General features: G+C 35.7%; 1 protein-coding gene across 2 annotated transcripts in view; it reads right to left on the reverse strand.

The window, feature by feature from the left end:
- The window catches only part of BTBD7 (BTB domain containing 7), a 79,826-nt gene that overhangs the window by 25,806 nt on the left and 29,800 nt on the right, over positions 1-24,220 (reverse strand). The window contains exons 2-3 of one of the 2 annotated variants that reach the window (XM_031679352.2): positions 20,532-20,719; positions 18,736-19,815 (exon numbers count right to left, since the gene is read on the reverse strand). The exons of the other annotated variant lie outside the window; for it this stretch is intronic. Coding sequence (XP_031535212.2) covers positions 18,736-19,815; positions 20,532-20,613 — 1,162 coding nt within the window. The 5' untranslated portion in view covers positions 20,614-20,719. The remainder of the gene's footprint in view (positions 1-18,735; positions 19,816-20,531; positions 20,720-24,220) is intronic. 2 annotated transcript variants of the gene reach the window in all.

Consider the following 24,220-nt stretch of genomic DNA (forward strand, 5'->3'; position numbering starts at 1 on the left):
CTTTGTTTTAGGCTGTGTTTCAGCACAGGTTGTGAGGGAATGGGAGGAGATACCCACCCAGTGATAGTTAAGAGAAGTGGCCCTAGAAAATAAAATTATTGAGTGAGATTCTGGAACTAGATCACTCACTGGTCAGATGGCTGAAAGGAAAGGACCCTCTTCCTAATGGCAAGTAGGGTGGTGATAACCCTGCACGTAGCAGCATGACAATACTCAGGTTTTTCACTAAGTGAAGTATTAGTTTAGTAGTAGTGGTGGTGGCACTTGAATGGAATAGGAACATTAGTAATTCCAAGTACCTGATGTTGGCTGGCTTAGTTAACAGCTTTAGAAATCACGTAAAAAGAAAATGATAGTTAGCCACCCCTCAAGCCCAAGAACTCTTGTCGAAATTCAGAAGATTTCTAGGTTGGTTTTCAAAGAGACCCTTATTTCCTGCAGCTGCAGAAAAGACTGATAAAAACTCAGGCTCAAGATTTAATTTTAAGGATATCAGAGCTACAAAGAAGACTTGAACGCAAAGCTGTGACAAATCTAAGACAAAATCTAGGTCCCAACAGAAATGGTTGGACACAGAAATATGGAAGGGGGATATCCGGGTGAATGAGCTAGGAATGCTAAACCCCAAGATTCACTTGAACTTTTCTGGGCCAGGAGAGGCGGTTCCCGTCCCAACTCCTTGCTAGAGGACAACAACATTCTCTTCTCAGGAGATCCTAAAGGTGCCCGAAAAGACAATGCCTGTCCTCTTCAAGATCTTCTCCTGCCTCCTCTCACTAGCTCCAAGCCAATAATCAAATCTGTTCATTCATAATCACAGTCTGAGAGAGAAAATACAGTACCTGTTCTGCGAACAGAGCGTACACGCCCAAGGAATTGCAAAACCTGGATGTATATACTGGCAGGTCCACTTGTGGGAATGGATATTGAGGGTGCTGGCCCAGGGTGCTAGGTTTGTGGCAGTAGGAGCAGGAAGGTGTTCTTTCGGAATCCAAGGGACTCAACTGCAGTACCTTTTGGTGCTTCTTTGCTCAGTGATAACAGAGGCCAGGCACTTGTAGCTACCCACTGATAAAACAACTAAGTGCTCAGATACTTCTGGGATGAAGGTCTGGGTCATTCCACCTGGAAGGCTATCTAGACCTGCTTTAATATTGGCAAAGCATGACGAAAATCTAGGTTGGGTGATGGAAGAGAGGGACTGTGGTGATTTGTACTGCTTCAACTTGCTTAAGCTAGAACTGTTTTCAACAATCTCCATTCCTATATGGTTCTAAGCTAAAGTTGCCCAAAACAGAAATGTGTGAGATTTGAAAAGCAGCAGCAGCAGCCATTACTCTGTAAAAGTCACTATGGCTAGATATGGTGACAAGCAGACACAGAGGTGCCTGTGAACTCAGGCTTTTCCTTGCTTTCCTCAGCTCTGCATCCAGCTCTCCCTCCTAACTGCAGCCCTGGTGACAACACTGCCCCAGGCCACAGATCCACAGACACAACTGCCACTCTCCATGTACCTCCCCCTTTGCAGCTCTACCTTAGTGGTAGGATGTCCTTGGCTTTCCAGGTTAACTGGCTGTTGTCTCTTCTGGGTCCAACTCCTCTCCTTTTCAGAACTTCACTTTCCCAGCGTCTCCCACAATTGTGCGAAGCCCAATCTCTGTAATTATTCCCTTACCCCAGAAGTCCGAGTTGCTCAGTTTCCCTGACTGAACTCTTGAGTGATGTTATGATGAGAATATCAATCACAGCTTGTAGCCAATTGCAGCATCTGGGACTGTGGCTAATCGCACCATCTTTCCTGAATTGAGTCTTTAATAGAAGTGTGGCTGGTTACCACCTTGAAGATTCTGTGAGGAATTGGACTTAAATTATTGCTTTCCCCTAAGTTAAATCACATGAAATTGTTGATATTAAACCATTCTGACTTATGAAAATCAGAACATTAAATAATGTTATTTGTTTTCTGTTGCTATGTAACAAATTACAACAAACTTAGTGGGTTAAAACAACAAACATATCATCTCACGCTTTCTGTGGGTCAGGAGTCGGGGCACAAGTCACTTGGGTCCTTAGTCAGGGTTTCTTCATAAGGCCTCAGTCAGTGTCAACTAAGTTTGCATTTATATCTGAAGGCTCAAAAGGGGAAGAATTTGCTCCCAAGCTCATTGAGTTGTTGGCAGAAATCATTTCCCTGTGGTCATATGACTAAAGGCCCAGCTTCCTGCTGGCTCTTAGCTGGGAGGTTCACACTCAGCCCCAAGAGACTGCCTGTAGTTCTTGCCATGCCGTCCACTCAACAGGCCATCTCACAACATCGTAGCTTGCTTCTTCAAAGCTGACAAGGGAAAAAGTCCTAGCGCAAGTCTACTAGGAAGATGGGAGTCATACACAATGTAATCATGAGAGTGATTATCCTATCATCTTCACCATACTGCACTGGTAAGAAACAAGTCATATGTAGCACTCACAGTTAAGGGGAGCAGGTTGCATAAGGGTATGAATACCAGAAGATGGGGATCACTAGGGGTCCTCTTACAGTTTACTTGTCACAGTAACTTTGTCAGTATCTTAGCAATATCCTTTCTACACAGTGGACAATCGTAATCATTTTAATCTACCCATAGTACTCATTTCTTTGATCTACTTAAGCCTTTGCTCAGAATATATCTAACTTTACTATGTCTCTGAAGAGTGGTGAAAACTGCAATCAATATTTTAGGTAAAAATGCACCATAGTTTGGCCAAAAAAAAAGTAGGCTAGTTGATAAGAAAGCCAAGAGTACTCAACGGGGGAAAGGATCATCTCTTCAATAAATGGTACTGGGAAAACTAGATATCCACACACAAAAGAATGAAATTGGACCCCTACCATACACCACTCAAAAAATTAACTCAAAATGGGTTAAGGACTTGAAGACTTTAAACCATAAAACTCCTAGAAGTACTGAAAAATTGTGCTGAACACTGGAATTTGACACAATATTGTAAAATGATTATAAATCAATAAAAAATGTTAAAAAAAAAGTAAAATGAGAACTACTGAAAATAAATAAATAAATAAAACTCCTAGAAGAAAACACTGGGGAAAAGTTTGACATCAATCTCGGCAATTATTTTTGGACATGATGCCAAAAGCACAAGCAACAAAAGCAAAAACCAACAAGTGGGACTACAACAAACTAAAAAGCTTCTGCAAAGGCCACCATTATGGATGTTCCTTACAAAATTAAAACTATCATATAACCCAATAATCCCACTTCTGGGTATATATCTGAATATGAAATCCCTATCTTGAGGAGATATCTGCACTCCCAAGGTCATCACATCATTATTTCCAACAGCGAAGACACAGAAGCAACTTAAGTGTCCATCAACAGATGAATGGATAAAGAAAATGTGATATACATATATACATATATATATATAAATACACACACAGACATATATATACACACTATTCAGCCATAAAAGGAAGGAAATCCTGCCATTTGCAACAATATGGATGTGCAACAATATGGATGTGCAACAGTATGGATGCACCCTGAGGGCATTATGCTAAGTGAAATAGAGAAAGATAAACACTATATAATCTCAATTAGATGTAAAATCTAAAAATATTGAACTCATAGTAACAGAGAATAGAATGGTGGTTTCCATGAGGGGTGGGGAAATGAGACAGTGGTCAAAGGGAGTACCAACTTTCAGTTATATGATGAATAAGGTCCAGAGACCTAATGTACAGCATGGTGACTACTGCTAACAATATTGTATTGTATTCTTGAAAGCTGCTATGCGAGCACAGCTTTAATGTTCTCACCATAACAGCTACATCAACAAAACGTTAATTATGTGAGGTAACGAATACATTACCTAATCTTATTGTGATAAACATTTTGCAATATATACATGCATCAAATCACTGCATTGTATATCTTAAACTTACACAATGCTGTATGTCAACTATAGCTCAATAAAGCTGGGGGGAAAAGAAGAACTCTAGATTCAAATCTATCATCACTGCAAAAAAAAGTAGGTTGAGATTTTCTGGGTTATATTTCTCATACCCTTTTGGCTAATGGTCAGAATCTGAGTGTCCCTGTTGGGTAAAGAGGCATAATATACAAGCTGAGTCTTTTAAAATGTAACATATTTATCTACATGGAAAAATATCTTTCAAGTTTCTGCCCCTTTTGAGTCTTGTAAGACTTTCTTGCAATAGCTAAATGCCAGAAAACATGACTAATATTATAGATCTAGTCTAAACACCTTTTTATATTCCCTTCCAATTTATTTTAAAAGTTATGTTCTAAGACAATCTCTGGATTATCCATCTGGATGGATACACAAGAAATTGGTAGCACTGGCTGCTTCTGTGAAGGGACACTGGGGAGCTGGAGGACAAAAAGTTGAGGGCAGGAGAACTTTTACTTAGTACTCTTTTATACCTTTTGAATTCTGTACCATTTGAATGTATAATCTATTTTAAAAATTAAATAATAAAAACAAACAAACAAAAAAACACCACATTATGGAAGTTGCCAGGAGTTCCTTCCCTCAGTGCTCAACATAAAATCAATCACTGACCACAAAATCTAAGCAAATATTGGAGAGGAAGTGAGAAAGTTCTCTGCTTTAAGAACATTACTCCCTTCTGATGGGAAAGACGAAGTCACTGAGATTTATGTTGCTTGCGTGTGAAAATGTACAAAGGGTGCTTGTACTCTATTCTTACAGCTTTTGCTAAGCTGTGTGAGAGGGAAAAACAGACAAAGATGGGAAAGAAGCTAAAGAGTCTAAGGAGTAATTTCAGTAAAGAGAGGAGGAGGTGAAAGCACACAATTGGTGAAGATTGAAGATTTCTCTTTGTACCATGAAAGGAAGAGGAAAAAAAAAAAGACTTAAAAGACTAAGAACCCCTAAGATACTTAGTTGCATACAGAGTTATATTCCTTCAATGTTTATGGTATAATGTTTTCTAGTATGACATTTAAAATATTTATGCCTAAAGTTTTTTTTTTAGGGGGGTGAGAACAGCATAATGAAAGGGAAAAGCATTCTCGTGGATGTCGGTTCTCGTGACACAGATACTACATATAAGACTCTGCTAAACTAAAATGTAGGGGGATCTAATTCTGGGACCTACAGGATACCTGAACTCAAACACATGTTCTTATGTGCAGGCATCTCACTTGAAGAGAAATGCAAGATACAGCCACTAGAGTCGGTGATCTGAGTCCCAATCTTGATTCCCTTTAGCTTTGTGATGTGTGAATTTCTGCCTGCTTCCTCATCTGAAAAATGTTTCCTAATCCTAAAAATCCATCTCATCAGGTTATTTTGAGGATTAAAAAAGATAATATACACATAACTAGCACACTGTTTAACTTATGATTAACATTAAATAAATGGTAGATACTACTCTAATTAAATTTCCTTGAAGAGAACACCCAATGTACTGGTGTATTCTAATTCAAAAGCTAGCATGGGGATTTGCTGGGGGTGGAAGAGGGTAAGAAGGGAGCATATTCACAAGAGAGTAGAGCACGTCAAAGATCATAAAGGGAACAGAAATATTCAGCAACAACCTAAATGTTTTGTGTACTTTCACAGATCATTTAAAATGTTATATAAAAACAATCCTAGTACTTAGTATGTGAAAAACTCAAAGGTTCACGCCTCTTTATCTAAAAACAAAAAATACCCATTTATACCTGTATCTTGTTTCCCAGCCTAAAAACCATTTTCCCACTAGTAACAAAACAGTAAGTAACCTTAATTTTATTAACATAAAAAAGGAAAAAGTCAAAGCTTTTGGGGTAGGGCCATGTAACTATGATTTTCAGAAAAAATTTTGATTATCTACTGGTTAGTTATCTCTTTAATACGATCATGTGGGCCCAATGCACCACAGATGATTTCTCCTTAGAGATCTAATCCCCCTACCCTCCCAAATGGAAAGAGTAGCTTTGGAGTTGGAAAACTTAGGATTCAAATCTTGGCCTTAACACTTTTCTAGCCGAAATGGAGATAACTACCACAGAGGATAATGCGAACTAAGAGCTTACATAGTGGCTGGCAAAAAACAGGTGCTCAAAAAATTCTACTGAATAAATGAATAAATGTGGTAAAGAACTTTTAAAAAGAGTTAGCTTTTTTGTTTGTTTGTTTATTTTGGGGAGAAGGTAATTTATTATTTATTTTTTAGTGATAATAGTTGGGATTGAACCCAGGACATACTCTACCACTGAGCTATACACTTCCCCTCCAAATTAGTAATATTTGATATGTAATATATAGATTTTATCTGCTTAAAGAATGAATTTTTAAAAAAACAGTATTTCTGGAACATTTCTTATGGTCTTTGCATGCTGCAGCCAAAGAGATCTTTCAGAAAGTGTAATTTAATCAGGTCACATGGCTTGCTGTGCCCAGGATAAAGCCAACAGTCTTAGCATGGTATACCGAGTTATTATACAGTCCAGCTTGCCAACATAGCCTCATTTCTCGCCACACCACTCTTACCTCTCCTCCCACAACCAAAGTGCCTTCTTTTCATTCATCTCTAGGCCTTTCTACCTGCAGCTCCTTCCGCATGATAATGCTCCCCCTTATCTCCCATCTTTATTTATTTAACTTCTATTCAATCTCCAGGTCACAACTTCTCTGTAAAGCTCTTGATATTGTCTCCAATTTGCTAACTTCCTATTACTGAGGTTTGGGGCTCCTCTTTTTCCTATGTGCTCCCTACCATTCAGAGCTTTGCTTTATTAGGGCACTTACACTATAACCGCCTTTGGTACCCACCACTAAACTATCTTATTCATTACTTTGATCTACGGGTCTGGCATACAGCAAGAGCTCAGCAAGTGTTTGCTAAATGAATAAAGTATAGGAGTCACAGTGCTAATTCTATATCAAGGGTCCATTTGAACTGACAGATTATATTACTCCCTTTCCTCACTGTGCCCCATTTTTACCTTTATTTGCTTCAAAACTCAGGCAGCTCCTATTCTTCCAGGTTTATAGACCTATTATGATGACCAGATTTACAATACTGTATCCATCTATTTCCATTTAACTTAGTACCTCTAAATTTGATTATCAAAATGTAGGTGTGGGGGGTCACACCACTGAAGACTTTAGTTAATATTTTTATCGTTTACACTCATAAGCAAAAAACTATCAACCCAGAATCTAAGATGAGGCATAAGAAATAACAAAGAAATTATTTAACCACACATTTCTGAACCTCTCATAATTAGGTACATGCTCAGATATCAAGAGATTTAGAAAACCAATGTGATGCCCATGTATTTTCTACAAATACTTTAGTGAATCATAGTTCCAAAATTCAGCATTGCTTTTTAGCGTAAACTTCATTAAGAAGGAACAGTGATAATGAAAACTTAGGGGGTAGGTAAAGGGGGTAGGAAGGGATAAATTGGGAGTTTGAGATTTGCAAATACTAATATATATAAAAATAGATAAACAAGTTTATACTGCACAGCACAGGGAACTATATTCAGTATCTTGTAGTAACTTATGGTCAAAAGAATATGAAAATGAATATATCCATGTTCATATATGACTGAAGCATTATGCTGTATATCAGAAATTGATACAACATTGTAAACTTCAGTAACAACATATATATACAAAAAACCCCACCACTTCTGAAAAACCTAACTCTATTATAGTTAAAGAGGAACACAGTTAAAAATAAAGACATTTAAGTGTGCAAAATGTTTTCAGTTTTCTGGCAATATTTTCAGATGTGTGGCTATTTCACCTTCAAGTGTCATGACATGTAAAACATGTATCAGAACTTTTATGGACACATCAATGCTAAGTATGAGGCATATAAAAATGTTTTAGGGAAAAGAATGAAAACAGAGCTCAAAGTCTTTTAACATATCAAAGCCATCTCCTTTGTGGAGGCATATTTAGTAAGGCTAGCCCAAGTTAATTTATAATAGGAATTGATACTCCTTTTCATCTAAATATATGAAAAACTAACTGGAGGCAAAAACTTTCTGGTCAGTTTATATTCATTGAATGTTTAGCAGGTCCATAAATTAACATTCCAAACTAAGATTCAGTCTTCAGGAAATATTTATAAAAAGGTATTATTTGTTAAGTGTTTTTCATTGGGGAGTAAGTCTAAAGGGCTCTTAAACACCTTTTGTACTTGTATTATCTTAATATTCAAGCAGGGCATCTCTCATATTTTCAGAAACAAAAATACAGTTATTGAAATAAAGTAACTATTCTGTACCCATATAATTTTTCCAAAATTTATTAAGTATGTAAAAATCAAGACAGAATAACATGTATGGTGTGGTACTATTATATTACAAAAGAACAAGATATGCATGTGAAATACACACACACTTATACACATTCAAAGGTTTGTAAGGAAACTCATCAAACTGTTCACAGTATGTCATTAATAAAGACTTGGGGAAAGGAGTGGCAGTACGAGAAAATACACTTTAGGCTATGTTTCTATACTATTCCCCTTTTTTCCAACAATAAGCATGAACCGCTTCTGACATAAATTCATTCAAATTTAAAATTGTTACAAGGAATGATTTATTTATGAATGTTACCGAACTTACTCTCTAGAGTTTTTTAAAGTACTGAGTATACAGGAAACATAGTTACTGAGTACAGAGTTTGGTAAATTCTTGTTTTGAAGTCCATCTTTTGATCAGTGTAAGTGGCCTTGGGGAAGTAACAACTTAAGTTATTCATCTCATCTCATTTCTAAAACGGGCAGGATAGCAGCTACCATATGGGCTACTGTAAAGATTAAGGGAGGTATATTACACAAAAAGAGCTTAGCCCAATGTCTTGCACACAGATTAATAGCTCAATAATCTAATCTATTTTAATTCTTGGAATAGTTTCCTCTAGCTATATCCAAAACCAGAAGTAGAAAGAATGCTTAAGGCTGGCCAGAGTCCTTCTACCCTGGATATTTTAGGAGTTAAGTGCAACATTCAATTTTAAGGCAGAAACTTTAACTCTCCATATCAACACTGAGTTTGAAAAGCCAGGATATTTGTATAGTCCAGAGGTTCTTCCTTTGTTATTTTCCATCTTCACTCACTAATGCCCTCCTCTCCCAATCCTATTTTCCTTATATTGGAATAACCTTCATCTTGGACTGCATTAGTTTCTGCTCTCCTTGGCAACAGAAGACGTAAGAGGAGTAGTCAAAATCTGACTATGGTAGAGTCAGAAAAATAAAAATAAGCTGGGGCTTCAGGAAAAGGCAACAATTTAGGCCGTTTCTCTTGGTGTTTCTGAGAGAAAACGGGACTATAATGGAATCAAAGCAAAATGGGAATTTACACCGAACAGCCCACCACCATAGGGAAAGCTCTATGAATCATTTTTTGGGCTCCATTTTGCCATCTAACATTGGATGTTTCCTGCAATTTTATCATTGTTTAAAAAGTCTGAATCTGGTAATTTTTTTACACTTTGGAAGCTTGGTACTGTGCTGTCAAATAATATAAAAAGAAAATAACTCAATTCTTACCTTTAGAAATTGTCTACTAAAGAGTTAACATAATTCAGTTTTTAAAACATTTGTTAAAGCCCTCCCACCTGTGAGCCAGGCATAGTACTTGGTGCCTGCACTTCTATGAAGAGGAAGAAATGTGCCCAAATTGAGGAACCCAAGCAGAATTTATATGGTTAGTATGTGGCAGAGGCAGGATTAGATGCGGCAGACTTCATACTTATAAAACACCAATAAATTTAGTCACTATTATTTATCTCTGAACCTCTCTGAGCAAATGGGAGACCCATTCTCCAAGTTTCATGGAATTGCTGTGCAGATGAAATGAAACAACATATGCCAAGTGCCTGTCAGGTACACAGTGGCATTCAAAGACTGTTTGTCTTCTCCCTGGTATTGCACCTTGTATAGCAATGGCGTTCAAAAATGTTAACCTGAAATCAAGTTTCTCTCCGTTTCAGAATATGTTGCACTGGGCAGCATCACTGCAGATGCTACCTGCTATCCTCACGGTGACCAGAGTTCAGCATACTCTTTCAATAATATAAATGCTCAGCTCTTTCTCTTCCCAGAGAGGTAGTTTATGTTGTTCAAAGTTTTGTGTTCATATCCATACTGTCCTGAGTATAGCATCTCATCTTTTATCTTATTATATTAGTATTTGTAAAGTTCAAATTAAATCCAATTGCTCAGACCCTGACTACAATAAATACACAATTTGGGATGGGGAAAAAACCTAACCACACCAAACTAAACCAATCTTCTTCTATTTCATTCTCCTCTACTGTGGCATCGTTGGGATTTCTGCATCACAGAATAAAGATTTCGCTTATTGTTGAGAAAAGGCTTCTAATTAAACTCCGCATAGTTTTAAATAAAAAGGAACAGAAGACATTTGATAGAATTTACTTCAAATGAACTGTATGTATTTTTAAAATAACACTTCTTGCTATAACTACAAAGTACCTGATACACATTTACATTCAAAAAGTCATTTAACGAGCCATGATATTAATTTACACTCACTGTGTTTTAAGTATACAAAATAAGGGCGAATAAACACTCCACTTTTAATAGACAAGAAAATGACAACTCCTTATAATTTTATTTTCCCTTAATAAAACAAGACAAATAAGCAGCAAAAAGATGCCTAATTTAGAATAAGAATTTCCAAGTTACTTTAACATCTTGAATTATATTTGCATTATTATTGCAAATGTTTTTATTATTGAAATTTTAGATACATAACTAGTTAAAAGATAAGATTATCCTTAGGCTAAATTTCTTTGGATTCAAAAGATTAATAGCCTTGACTGGCTTTAGAATATTCTAAATTCAACTGATATTCTATTTTATATCAATGGGGCAACAAAGTAAAGAGTTGATGAGACAACTGTATTGAAATTTAACTTAAAACCGAGTTTAACAGTAGAGAGTTAGACATCATTTAGACCACATCTAAATTTACTTTTATAAATAATACTTACAAATAATGTACTTAATAATACTTAGTAAATAATATACATAATGTGAGTTTGGTCTTAAAGACAAGCTTAGAACTTGGACATTTAGTGATCAAAGTCAAAGATATTCTAAGACCAAAGAAAAGTGTGAGCAGAGGGTCAGAGGTGAAGACTTTATAGGCTGTATGAAAAATGGTTTAAGTTTTAAAATAAAATGTGCAACTAAATATTTTAAATATTACACGTTAGAACTCTACTCACAATTTTGAGTAAGTTTTTGTAAGTGCAAAGTTTCATTATGATTAGAGATGTGTAACTTGAATCATTTGAACTGCCATTCCTGAAACTGAGATGAATTCTTCATCTATGTTGGATGTTTAACTGAAACTTGTATTTACTACTCTGGTCTGTTGATAACTGTCTTTAACTTAGCTCTATTATTCTCTAGGAAGTACATCCAGACTGATTTGCTCAAGAGGAAACAAACAATTACAGACAGAAGCAAAATGAACTGTCAGCTCAACTGAACTGAGACAGAAGGAAGAGTGTCAATGTGGGGACAATGGAGAGGACGGGAAGAGGGAGGAATGAATTAGAGTGGGGACAGTTAGTCTCTGCTATTTCGCATTTGTTTCAAGTCACGCACTCCTAGAATCTGACCAAGCTGCTAAGAGAAAAAATTAGGTCATCGCTTTCAGTTGTTTCTCTGTCAGATTTTTAATTCAATAAAATAAAATCACAGGTATTACAATTAAAAATATGGGCAATGAATTTCAGAGTCCATTTTGGAACTAAAGGTATAAATAAATTTCATACTCCAGAGATTGAAAAATGCATTTTTGATCAAGATAAAGAAAATCTGCAGTTTAAAGTATTATACTGTAAAACGTCCTGCACTGGAAGAGGCATATAGATTTGCATGCTAATTCTGGGCTATTTTGTTCTGAGGTCAACAGCATTTATGACAAGGAAACACAAGTTCTTACTGTAGGCCTGTGGGTTGTTAAAAGTTGATGAGAAACCCTATAGTTCTCCTAAAAAGTGGATTTTTACTAAAAAAATTTATAAACCAATAGTATATTCTCACTGTTCTCAGATTTTCAGAGCTGTTTACCCAGTGCATGCTAAGGTCATTGTATAAAGTCAGTGATCAAACACCTTGTCCTTCTTTTGAGTTTCTGAGGCTCTGCCAATCTATTCATCTGTTTTGGAGTCTTATACACTAGTCCTTTCATTATAGGTACTGTTATCAACCAGGCTTCTAAGCTGCAACCACAGAAAACAACTCTAGTTGGCTTAAACAGAAAAGGAATTTATTTGAAAGGATATTGTCAGTCCAGAGTTGCTAGGAAAGCTGGAGAGCCAGCTCAGAAAATAAACAAGAACAAAAGGCTGCAGAGTGAGGACTACCCCACAGAAACAGCCCAGTGAGCACCCTATGCAGCTCTGAGACTCTGGCCGTAACTGCTCCTGGACAGTGAATGCCATTACTGGCACCACTGCCACTGACTTCTCTCCTTTTCCACTAGATGCTGCTGCTCCCACTCTGCTTCCAGAAAGAATTCTCTACAGTCCCTGATTCTCTGTGCTGTCAGATCTAGATTCAAAAAGCCTAGGTCATGTGCTGAAGCCCTAACCAGAGAGAAAGCTGAGAAAGCAAGTGTCTGACCTTTTTAGATTTTTACACTGGGAGGTGGGCTCTGCCTTCTATTAACACCTATATAGTGAGGAATTTCCCAAAACTAGGAAGGAGTTCCTTATGCTGGGCAGCTGAAAAAGTCAAATGACTGATACAGAAATACTCAGCTATTCAGGAAAGTATCGCCCACTCAGTACAAAGTCCTCTGCTCTCTGGCTAAGTGCTCTGAAGCAAAGTATGAGTGGTGAACTACCTAGGCTCCTGCGCCCATAGCATTTAAACACCAAGCTGGGCCACAATTCCCCCACATACATGCTTAGCCCCATGCCAAGTGGGTCAGCCACAAATCAGGCTCACAGAGGAGACTCCTCTGAGTCAATGCTTCAATCACTAGTTTGCTGATTTGTCCCTACGAGTCAGCCACATCCCTCAAAATTGCTTCTCATACTGCTCCCGTCTCACCATGTCCAAATTCCTGGGCTTGGGGTTGGAAGAGCTGGTGTGAGTCACAACTTCATCATTTACAAGCTTGGGAAAAGGCTTGTTATTAATCTCTGAGCCCCACCTACTCATAGGTTGTCAGGATAACCAAAAGAGAGAAAGTAAAGGCTCTTTGTAGATGAAAACTATAAGCATGATCTCATTAATTAACATTCCTGACAGATTTGATACATTCCCCAGTTCTTCAGGATTATGGCCAAACTAGGTGTCTCTGGTTCTTTTGGGTACTTATGTCATGTCTTTATCTTATTATAAAGAATTAATTTTGTAATCAAAGCAGTATATGCTCATAATTTTAAAAGTCTTAAACCAAAGTCTTACCCTAAAAACAAAACCTCCTGTCCTCTCTCTTTTACTCCCAGTCCTGCTTCCCAGAGACAACTACTATCAATTCTTTAGCTGTTTCTTCTGGTACTTATCTCTTTACATTATAATTTTTATGAAATCAACATTCAGTGTTCAAATCCTCTTTTCTCACTTCATTTTCTATAAATCTACTGCTAATTCTTCATAAATAAAACAAAAGATCCATAAAACCTCTTTCAATGTCACTTGTCACTTAATAGCCAAACATTTAGGTAACTGATTTCTTCCAGTCTAGACTGGATGCCCAATATACCTAATGCACAGCTAATATCTAGGATTTCTCTTTTTTCTTTCTGGACCCACACTTAGTTCTTGGTTTACTTCATTCTTTAGTGGAATACATCCTCAGTAACTTCCTGAGTAAGGGTACACGGGAGGTAAGTTTTCTGAGGCAAAACTGAAAAAATGCATTTATTTAGGGGGACACTTGATCGACAGTTTGGCTAAGCAATGAATTTTGTGTTTAAAATAATTTTCCATTAGTTTTTTTGAAGGCACTCTGTAGCATTCAGTTGTTGCTACTGAAAATTTCAGTACCCTTCAGATTTCTATGGAACCAAATTCTCTCCTCTCTGCACCATTTTAGAATCTACTTTTTCCTTAGTATTTCCAGTGAAAAGGATGAAATTTTTTAATATAGAAATTCCTTTAGTTTCAGCAATATTTCTTATATTATTCCTTAGATATTGTCTTCTCTTCCAATTTCTCTAGTATATATTTCTAAAACCATTATTTAACATGTTACACTTTCTGGATGAATACTTCAGTTTTCTTATTTATCTCCACTGTTGTCCATCTCTTTGTTATTTACTTTACTTTCTGGATTTCTTCAACTTTACCTTTCAATTCTTCTATTATAATTTTCATTTCCAAAGTTTGTTTTTACTTTTATAGCATCCTATGTCTCATTGTTCAATAAAATATTCTGTCATATACAGATATTTTGATTCTATTGAAGTTTTCTTCTGCTCCCTTCATTGTCTGTTTCTTCTAGCATTTTGTCCTTATCTCTGTCTCTATTTGGAAGTTTTCCTCAAATGTCCAGTGAGCTCTGGATGGCTTTTTGTACTTACGACCGAGGTAGTAAATAGCTATTTGGATGCTGTTTTGCACAAGCAGGTTTGCTGCCAGTAGCCCTCTCTGCAGAACAACTGGAAGGCAAATCAGCTATTTGATTGTGTAACTCCTGAGCATACTTTCATCATGAAACCCCGAAACAGGTCTATATGCTCTTGGGCTGTTTACCATTCGCCATTTCTGGAGCCCCAGTTTACTGTCTTGTATCTGAAGGTTTGGACCAGAGCAGGAGAAGGTCAGGGAATGACTTCATCACTTAGTCTGCAGGCTTTCACATAATTCCAGATTTCAAACGTGTGCCTTATCTCCACCCTTCTTTATAGCTATTTCCAGATTTGGAATTTCTCTAGTTGACTTTCTCTGAAAATAAACCTCATATCTCTTGTGTTCAGAAGGGAATTGAGGGGGCAGGTCAGGATTTTCCACCTGGCTGCAAGTGATAGTATTGTAAGACTAGATAAATGGACCAGTGAAACAAAATGAAAAAGTACTGACCCATGTATATATACAAGGGAGCTTAATAAAGCGTGGCACACATCAGGGAGGGAAATGCATTGTTTAATAGAAGGTGCTCAGAAAACCAGCTTACTATGTGGAATAAAACAAAACCACATCGTTTTCCAACACCATATATCAAGATGTATTCCAGAATGGGGGAAATGGTACAACCACTCAGTATTCAGACTCAAAATCAAATCTCTTTTTAGTTGTATACTGTGCGTATCCCTTCTTTCCAAAGTACTTAGCACCTGAGTATTTCCCGGCCTGAGCCATTCCACAGTTCTGAGAAGTGGGCTGCCTCCCTTCTCCTCAGGAGCCCCTTCCAAGCTCTAGAGGTCTACAGACCTCTCCTCTCTGGTAAGCCAGTAATCAGTTCTTTATCTGCTTTCCAGCTTCCAAATATTTCAATATCCTCTCTTCTACTGTTGTTTTCTCCACAAATATCTTTGTCCTTGAGGGTTTACTTATTTTATTCCTTTCCTATAATATTAGGGCTTTGGAGGAAATAAAAATAAATGTGTATTCAACCTGCAATGTAAGAAACCAAGTGAAATTAAATCTAGTCCTAAAATGCCAGGCCAGTAAGTTGACACCCCATTACCTGTTAATTCACCTTCCTAATAGTGACTGCCTACTTGTCTGAATAAAATACATTCTCATTGTGGGCCAGGAATCCTCCCTTTCATCCACTTGCCAAACCACTCTTGCTATTTGCCTATACTGCCCCTTTTTATGGTGTTCTTAAAGCTATTGTATCACCTCTGCATCTTAAAAGGCATATGTAGTGTCAAGGTCCCAGCCTCCCTTGCTAAAATTTGTCTCCTTTTAAAACTGGGTTTTAACTTTAAAGTTAAATTTAATCTGGAATAAAAGGTAACAGTAGTTAATTCATAAACATTTACTGAGTAACTTACTATGCCCCAGGCACTGGGGACACAAAGATGAGAACAATATGGCCTGGTCCTACCCTCAAGTTGCCCAACAGTTAGTCTCACAGCCTTTCTTAACTGGGAGTCCTCATCTGACTCATAGAACACAGAAAATTATTTCAGTGACTATTTTCTTAATTGTCTCCAAAATGGTACATAACTAGTACAATGCTGGATGCATAGGAGAGATGCTAATTCATTACAGGTAATAGATACCTCAGAGTATTTACTGTAAGCTTAATCTGCTTGCAGAACTCTAATAGAGAAAAAATAACTGTTGAGTGACAAACAGCCAGATACAATAGTTTGCTAAGTGGCATACACCAACTCACAAGTGATAAAATTATAAGAAAATCTTAAAAACAGTGATTACTTAGAAAAAAATCTGTAAAATATTCTTGATATGGGGTTTAGTCAACATAATTATAAAATTATTTTTTAAAACTTAAAAAATTAGTTTCAGAAAAGAGTGTGGTAGTGAGTACTACATGTTGTGATGATTATCATTCAGCAGCTAACATGTGACAGTAAGAATGCTTACTATGTACTGGGCACTACTCAGATCACTTAACTATATCATTTTCTTTAATCTTCATAATACTACCTTACACGGTTATTCGTATTTTACAAATGAGAAAACGGGGGCTTAGAGAGGTGACTTACTTTAAGGTCAAACAAGTTAAAACATGGTAGGGAAGGATTCAAATCCAGTTTGTCTGGTTCTAGAGCCTGAGCTCTTATGCTTTATGGTATAAAATCCCTCTCCAAGTGACTCAATATTCTCCTTCCCATGGAAATGAGGTAAAACTTACATTGAAGTTATGGTCTATTATAAACCCTAAATCCATAATGGGTGTGGGAGAAAGATAAGACCTACATGGTGTGCAAAAAACAAAATACCAAATAACCCAAACTCTGTATTTTGAATAATGAAAGAAAACAGAGAGCCATGCACAGCTACATTTAAGGAATATTTGTTTGCTTGTTTTAAGTAACTAAGATTAAGATACTATAAGGAGTGTTGTTTTATATTAAATGTGCTCCAAAAAATACAATTTCTAGCTAAATTACATATATAAAAATTTTAACTCACTTAACATGAAAGAACCAAGTATTATCGAAGATCCAAGAACTGGCTCACCATTTTACTTTTCATTAAGAACTTAACAATAAAACAAAAAAAATATTTAAGGGATGTTCTCCTATTTTTAAAAACAGTAAAGTATATACAATATACTTTGGTTTCTCATTATTTAAACTTGTAAAAAAATAAAACCAATTTGAGAAAAATAGAGATTATCGTATCTTATCGGTAATGTTGCAACCTTTAAATTTTTCTGTAGAGGCATTTTCTGACAAATTTGGTTTTACAGAATAAAAGAATGGTAGATCAAGATGCTAGGTTATTTCTGATAACATTTTCCTATAGTCTGACATCTAAATAGTCTACTATTACTAACAATGTTTGTTTTAAATAAGAAAATATTTTAATGACATTTTGATTATGATAATAAAACAAAATTAGTACTATTACTACACAGGTAATGGTAAAATAAGATTTAAAAATTCTTTATGTAATAGAAATCTCAACTTTCCCCATTCATGCTTATCAATGTCTTCTGATAATTTCTCCCATTTTATTACTGACACTGTTATTTAACTGGGGCTTTTATTTTTATTTCTCAAAGTCCTATTACTTTGTTGATTTAGCCACATAATACACATTATTTTCAAGTTAGAAAAATGTGCTTATTTCATTACCTAAATTAATGTCTTTTACCCAAACCATAAACATTCTTTTCTAATTGGCAACTTATAATGTTCTTTTAGCAAATACTCATTAGCTAAATTTCTCAAGTAATTTCATGTCATACAGCTTGTTTTCTTTTAATATACGGCCACAGAAAGCTAAGAGTGCACTCTGTCAAGTCTGCAAATTCCCTTTGCTCTCCCACGGAGGGTCTCTTTCCAGCTCTGAAACGTTAAAATTCTAATATTTACCAACAGATACACAATTCTTTTAATGCAACTTTCATGTATTTATTTGCCTATAACACAAAAAGTGTGCCATTCTAACTTAAAAATTTTAGTTTAAATTAAATGAAGAAGGCACGTGAGTCTAAGCACTAAGTGCGCCTCATACCTTACAGGCTGCTGCTTGATATACAGGCTGAACTTGAAAAGAAGATACAGAATATTTTAAAATTTATATCAGAAACCTTGCCCAATTCTTTGATTCAAATAAATTTGTATCCAAATGGGATTATCTTCATTTTTGTGATGAACTTTCATTCTTATTTTAAACATTTAATCATCATTAAGGCACTGACTATAAATATGAGAATTCGTTACCCAAGGAGTCTTCGATCAAGAATAACCTTGAAATCTGGGAAACAAGGCTAGCTCAAACCTCTAGGGCACACAGGGTGCAGGTGGGTGGTAGCCGGGTAATTACATATTCCCACACCGATCATCTAACATTAGGGAAGAAAGAGCCTGCAATCTCATCTGTTGCTTAGTCACTAGTTTTGAACGCTTGGTTTTAATACCAAATGAAGAGCCACATTAATACTAACCCTCAATTCTGTCTCAGATGTCGTAACTACAGATTTGAAAAAACTGCCCATCATATGCCAAACACTGAAATCATGCAATGTATTGGTTGTGTTTTTAATTTGGAAGACAAATATGTAATTCTAGAAATCAAGATTAAAAATCAGAATTTCATACCTTGTGCAAGCATGTTAAATTCCAAGAACAATGCTATGTGGTAAAGTTCCATGGCTTCTTCTGCCCTAGTCATGTTTGGCTTCCCTGCGACGAGAGCCTGAACTTCACTGAGACTCCCCACAGAGGGGCTACAGTGCAAAACGGAGAGGTCCACCATGTCGGTATACATACAGTGTAATATAACTTTCGCATATTTTTTTGGTATAATGGACTCATCTAATATAATTCTTGTGGGAGTCCTCAAAGTTCGGTCTGTGATTTCTTCACCAGTCCGTATCCTCCTTTGCAATAAATTTCGAAAAAATGGGGACCGTGCTGAAATAATAGCCTTGTGAGCTTTGAGCTCTTCATCTAAACAGTTCTGATTTCCACCAAAAGCTTCAACCAGTTCAGAGTCTGAAGAAAAACTAAGCACAACATCATAATAACACATGTAATCAAAGAGTCCACGCATATCTACATCAAGGGAATTTGGTGTTCCAAATTCTTCACTAAGCTGAACGAGGATATCAACATTCTGAAACCTTGAGTCCTCCATTCCAAACTCTCCCGTATAAAGGTAGTGTAACAACGCAGAAAACATGGGCATATCTATACCAGCTGTATTGATGTCCATTATGATCTCTGCCCCATACTCGGGTGAGGAAGAAAGTAGTGTTTTAAAAAATGGACATCTTGCTGCCAAAATGGCACGATGAACAGGAAAACAAGTTTCTTGAAATATTAAGTCTACATCAGTACAATACTTGTACTCATAAAGGTCGGCCATATCTTTCTGCAATGTCCGGGCTTCTGGTCTAGCCAAACTGGCTTGTAGAGAAAGTTCCTTTAAGGCTGAAGTTCCCTCATATTCCTCCACTAATGCATTGACATCTCTAACATCCCACCCAGAGAGGAGTTCTCGCATCTGCTTGGCGTGATCAGCAGACCTATTAGATTTCCGACGCTTGATAAACTTCTTTTTGAGGGTGGCAAGGCCAGAGGTTCTCTTTTTTTTGTCTTGTGGTTTCTCATGGCCATGGTCAAGGCTATATAATTTTGATTCACAACCATAGCCTTGCTGAGAATAGGATGATGTTCCTAAGAAGGAAATTAAACAAATGAAAATTTGTTTCTTTTTTCTTAGCAGTAGTTTTCAACATTCAACTTAACATGTATTTTGTGGTAAAAATTTCTTACAAACAGACATTCATGAACCATTCAAATAAATAAAATTGACTTTTTTTTTTTACAAAGGAAGATAAAAAGTTCAAAGAATTCATTTTTATATTAAATAAGGAACAGGGACAAACAAAGTACATTATTAACTGTAAAAAAACGTTGATTCTTTGGCTATCAAGGGTATCACAGATCTTCATCATGGATTTTTGGGAAATGAGAGGCAGATTTGTAAATTAAGAATATTACTTATATATAATTGTGAAATATTTCTTTTTTTTTCCTTCTTAACTACACCAAGGCTGCATTTGTACGGGCAAAATAAATGGACCAAGACACAAGAAACATGTATTTTGCTATTTTTCACACCAACGGAGATTGCTAGTTTTCCTAGGGTAATTGGCAATTATTGTTGAGACAATCAAAGAAAAAAATTCAATTGTGCTATGGCAGAGTGGTTAGGATAAAAATCATATAAATCAGACTTACATTTTCTGGGAAAATAGCTGGATGCTACAGAATTATTATACATAACTTTTACCATAGCTCAATCCTCTTTTATCTAAAAAGACCACTGAAAATACAATTCTATTTACATTCACAAAAGAAAATGAAGTTAGAAAAACTGAAACAGTTACCTATAAAAGTCTGTTGGGCTTGAGAATTTCCCCCTACCCTCGGGGAACATGAATGAGGATAGTTAGATGCATTAGCACCCATTTTCTTCAGTCACTCAGGCATTCCATCTGCTGGTTCTTCAGAGTGTAATCCCAGAGGCCTTTATGAACTTTCAACCCTGGATCCAGGAGCCTCTTTTCATCCATTTCTTGATACAAAACAAAAATAATTTTATTCATTTTTTTTCAAATGTATCTCAAATTGCACAGTTAAAAAAGCAAACTACCGAAAACTGCTTTTGTTTGCAAATTATGATATGCTGTCAAATTCACATGTAAAAATTCCAGAAAATTTAAATAGTTAAACTTGAATTATGAATCAGTGCTAGTTGCAATTTTGAGCCATAAAATGTACCAATTATATATTTTCTAAGAAAGTAAAAAGTGGTATATCAGACTTATTTAAATATAGTTACAGAAAGAGTATTTCAAATCACAGAGAAAAGTATTTAGACTAAAAAGAAATTAAAAAAATTATAATCCTTAGAGGCAACCACCAATCATTATAATCTAATATTCTCAGAAATTTACAAACACTTAAGAGGTTGATACCAGTACTACAAATGCATGTATGTTGATGCAGACATACAAAATGCAGATAATTGAGTGGTCTGATGTTTTTCTACTTTATATAAAATTGTTTAAATTGATCCTTAACCTGTGTAATTGGGCATTTTACTAAAAGTGGGGGAAAGGAAAGGTGGACAGTTAAAACTAAATTACTGGGCTGGGAGAGGGATAAATTAGGAGTTCAGGATTAGCAGATACAAACTACTATATGTAGAACAGATAAACAATAAGGTCCTACTGTATAGCACAGCACAGGGAACTATATTCAATATCTTGTAATAACCTATAATGAAAAAGAACATAAAAAAGATTATGCATACATATACACATATGACTGAATCACTATGCTGGACACCAGAAACTAACACATTGTAAATCAACTATACTTCAATAAAAACAAACAAAAAAAGCTAAATTATCTTTAGGCTACTTGTTCTATAGTAATTTTGAGAGAAGTTATAATAAATACAGTGGAGAGACATAAAAAAAAACCCCAAAACTTTTATCTGTCTTCCCTATAAAGCCCTGAAATAAAAACACTACTTTCATTTACCTCATATTATGACTAAACATGGACAGGGCAGTACCAGTAAGAGTTAATTTTAACAATTATTGAGTAAATTCCACATCATGGAACTTTAACTCTAAGAGCTACCAGCAGGAGACATAAACACAAACAGAAGAAACTCTATAAGAGAAGAGTGTTAATAGGAGTACTTCTAAATCTTTATATCATCTGGACATATAAAATTTATTTGACTAAAAGGGATAATGGTTCAAGAGAAAACACAATTTAAAATCTATTACTGGAACCAACCAGTAGGAAGTTAATCTAGCCTCATAATGAAGGATAAATGTTTTAACAAATAAGAGTTAAAAACACACACATATATCACAAAAAACATGCTGGAAAACAGAACTATGTCAAGATTCTTGGAAATTATTTTCATTTCTGTTACACAGTGTAACCTTAGGAATTCAAGTTTAAGAAAAATCACTCAATGTTTGTGGTTTCCTTCAATCTTTCCCCCTATAAATATACAGAAATTTGTTTACCTAAACATAGAATTATCTACCTACAGTGTTCAAGAGAAGACTGGGAAACTTTCTACTAATTAAATATTACGCAAAGTAGCAGTAACTCCAATCAAATCATATACTCAAAAGAGCAAATTAAATTTGCTATTTGATATTTACCTACCTATCCTAAGAGAACGCAGCACAATAGACTTTTTACCTCAGTGCACACTACTGATGAATGGCAGCCAGAGATGTGACAGTATGTTCTGTTAAGAACCACACAGCAAGGAACCCAAAGAGTTTAATATACTAGTTTAATATACTGTTTTGTGAGTGTTAAATGGTCAAGAAAATTACTACTTCCAGAAAAGTCAGTTTTCTTAAAGTTTGATGCTTAGTGTAAGTAGATTCAGTTTTCTATTTCTTTGTAATTCATATTGAATGTTGTCAATTTTTATCAAATAGAAACTAAATCCGCCTGTGTTAATTTCAGTTCAAACTTAAAAAACAGTACGTTTAATTAATAAATCTTAGTTTCCAAACTGAGCTCCTTAAAAGCATCAAGGTTCTATCACACATTTTTAGTGGTTCTTTAAAGAAAACAGGATCACTAACAAAACAATACAAATCAATTTTTGTAAATAAACAGAAACAGACTCACAGATACAGAAAGCAAATTTATGGTTACCAAAGGAGAAAAAGGGAGGGGGAAGAATTAGGAGTATGAGATGAATAGATACACACCACTATATACAAAATAGAAAAACACCAAGGATTTATTGTATAGCACAGGGAACTATATTAAGTATCTTGTGATAACTGATAATGGAAAAGAATCTGAAACTTACACAATATACCTGAACATCTGAAATTAACACAATATTGTAAATCAACTATAGTTAAGTATTAAAAAGAAAAAGAAATTAGGGTCCTGGAAGCCAAGTTTGTGGCCTCATTTTAGTCAAATTCTAGTCTCATTTACTAAAGATTTGTATTTAAGACATAAAAACAACACAGACAGTCCTCTCTCAAAAAATCTGAATATATTAAGAAAAATACAGAATAAAAATATGCAAAATAAGCCAACATGAGAACAAAAAAAAAAGATTAAAAAGATGAGCTTTGAATCTAGAAGTAATGGTGGATGGTAGAAAGAGCTAATAAAGTGTTTCTAAAGTGTCACATATGGTAGTCCCCGTCTCACTTCCTTCTTTACTCATTCCTAAAGTTTCATATTGCTTCATTTTATTTTGGATTGTTTTGTTTTGTTTTTTGATTTCTAATGACTACAGAGTAAACTCACTAACATAGCACAAAATACGTTGTTGAAACAAACCAAGGAAAAACGGAGCCTTGCTTCCAGATGAATAAAGGTCAGAGTATCCACAGAAGTGGACAGAGTTAACTATTCTCACTTCATCACATATATGCGCACGCACACACAAGAATTACCTTCATCTGAGAATTTTGCAAGGTTTGCAGGGACACAAAACATTATTACATTGGTTTGCTTGAAATTTAAACCATGCCAAAATGCCTTAAAAAATAAAAAAGCTCTATTTTACGACGAACTTAATTAGATATTCTAAAGCAACCACAGAAGGGTTACAAGGTATCACCAGCCCCACTGAAGACACAAGAACACATAGCAAGCACTGGAGAAGTCACCACTGAGATACAGATGCTTGGCTATTTGCCACTGTAATTAGCACCAAAGGGACAGCTGGGGTCTTACCCTGCTGAAGTGGCTTGAAATAAAAATGTCTTTGGGACTTAGGGACAGAGTCTCTTCCTAGTAGCTCCTAGTCAGTGGGAATCTCCTTCAAGATGAACTGATTTGGGTAACATTCGCATCTCCTACTAGAACTCTAATACTAAAATAAACATAGGCCTTGGAAAGACCAGGTGGGAGAGATTTTTTTCTGGATCAGACATAACCCTTTAAGTCCACCCTGTGTTCTCAATTCCAAATCCTAGGGGTAACCCTGACTAAGCAGCTCTAGTGCCAAAGCTGTATTTCTCAAAATTCTCAGTGAACAACTTAATTTATCTCTTAGGAC

Source organism: Vicugna pacos, chromosome 6 (genome assembly GCF_048564905.1).
Source record: "Vicugna pacos chromosome 6, VicPac4, whole genome shotgun sequence".
NCBI lineage: Eukaryota > Metazoa > Chordata > Mammalia > Artiodactyla > Camelidae > Vicugna > Vicugna pacos.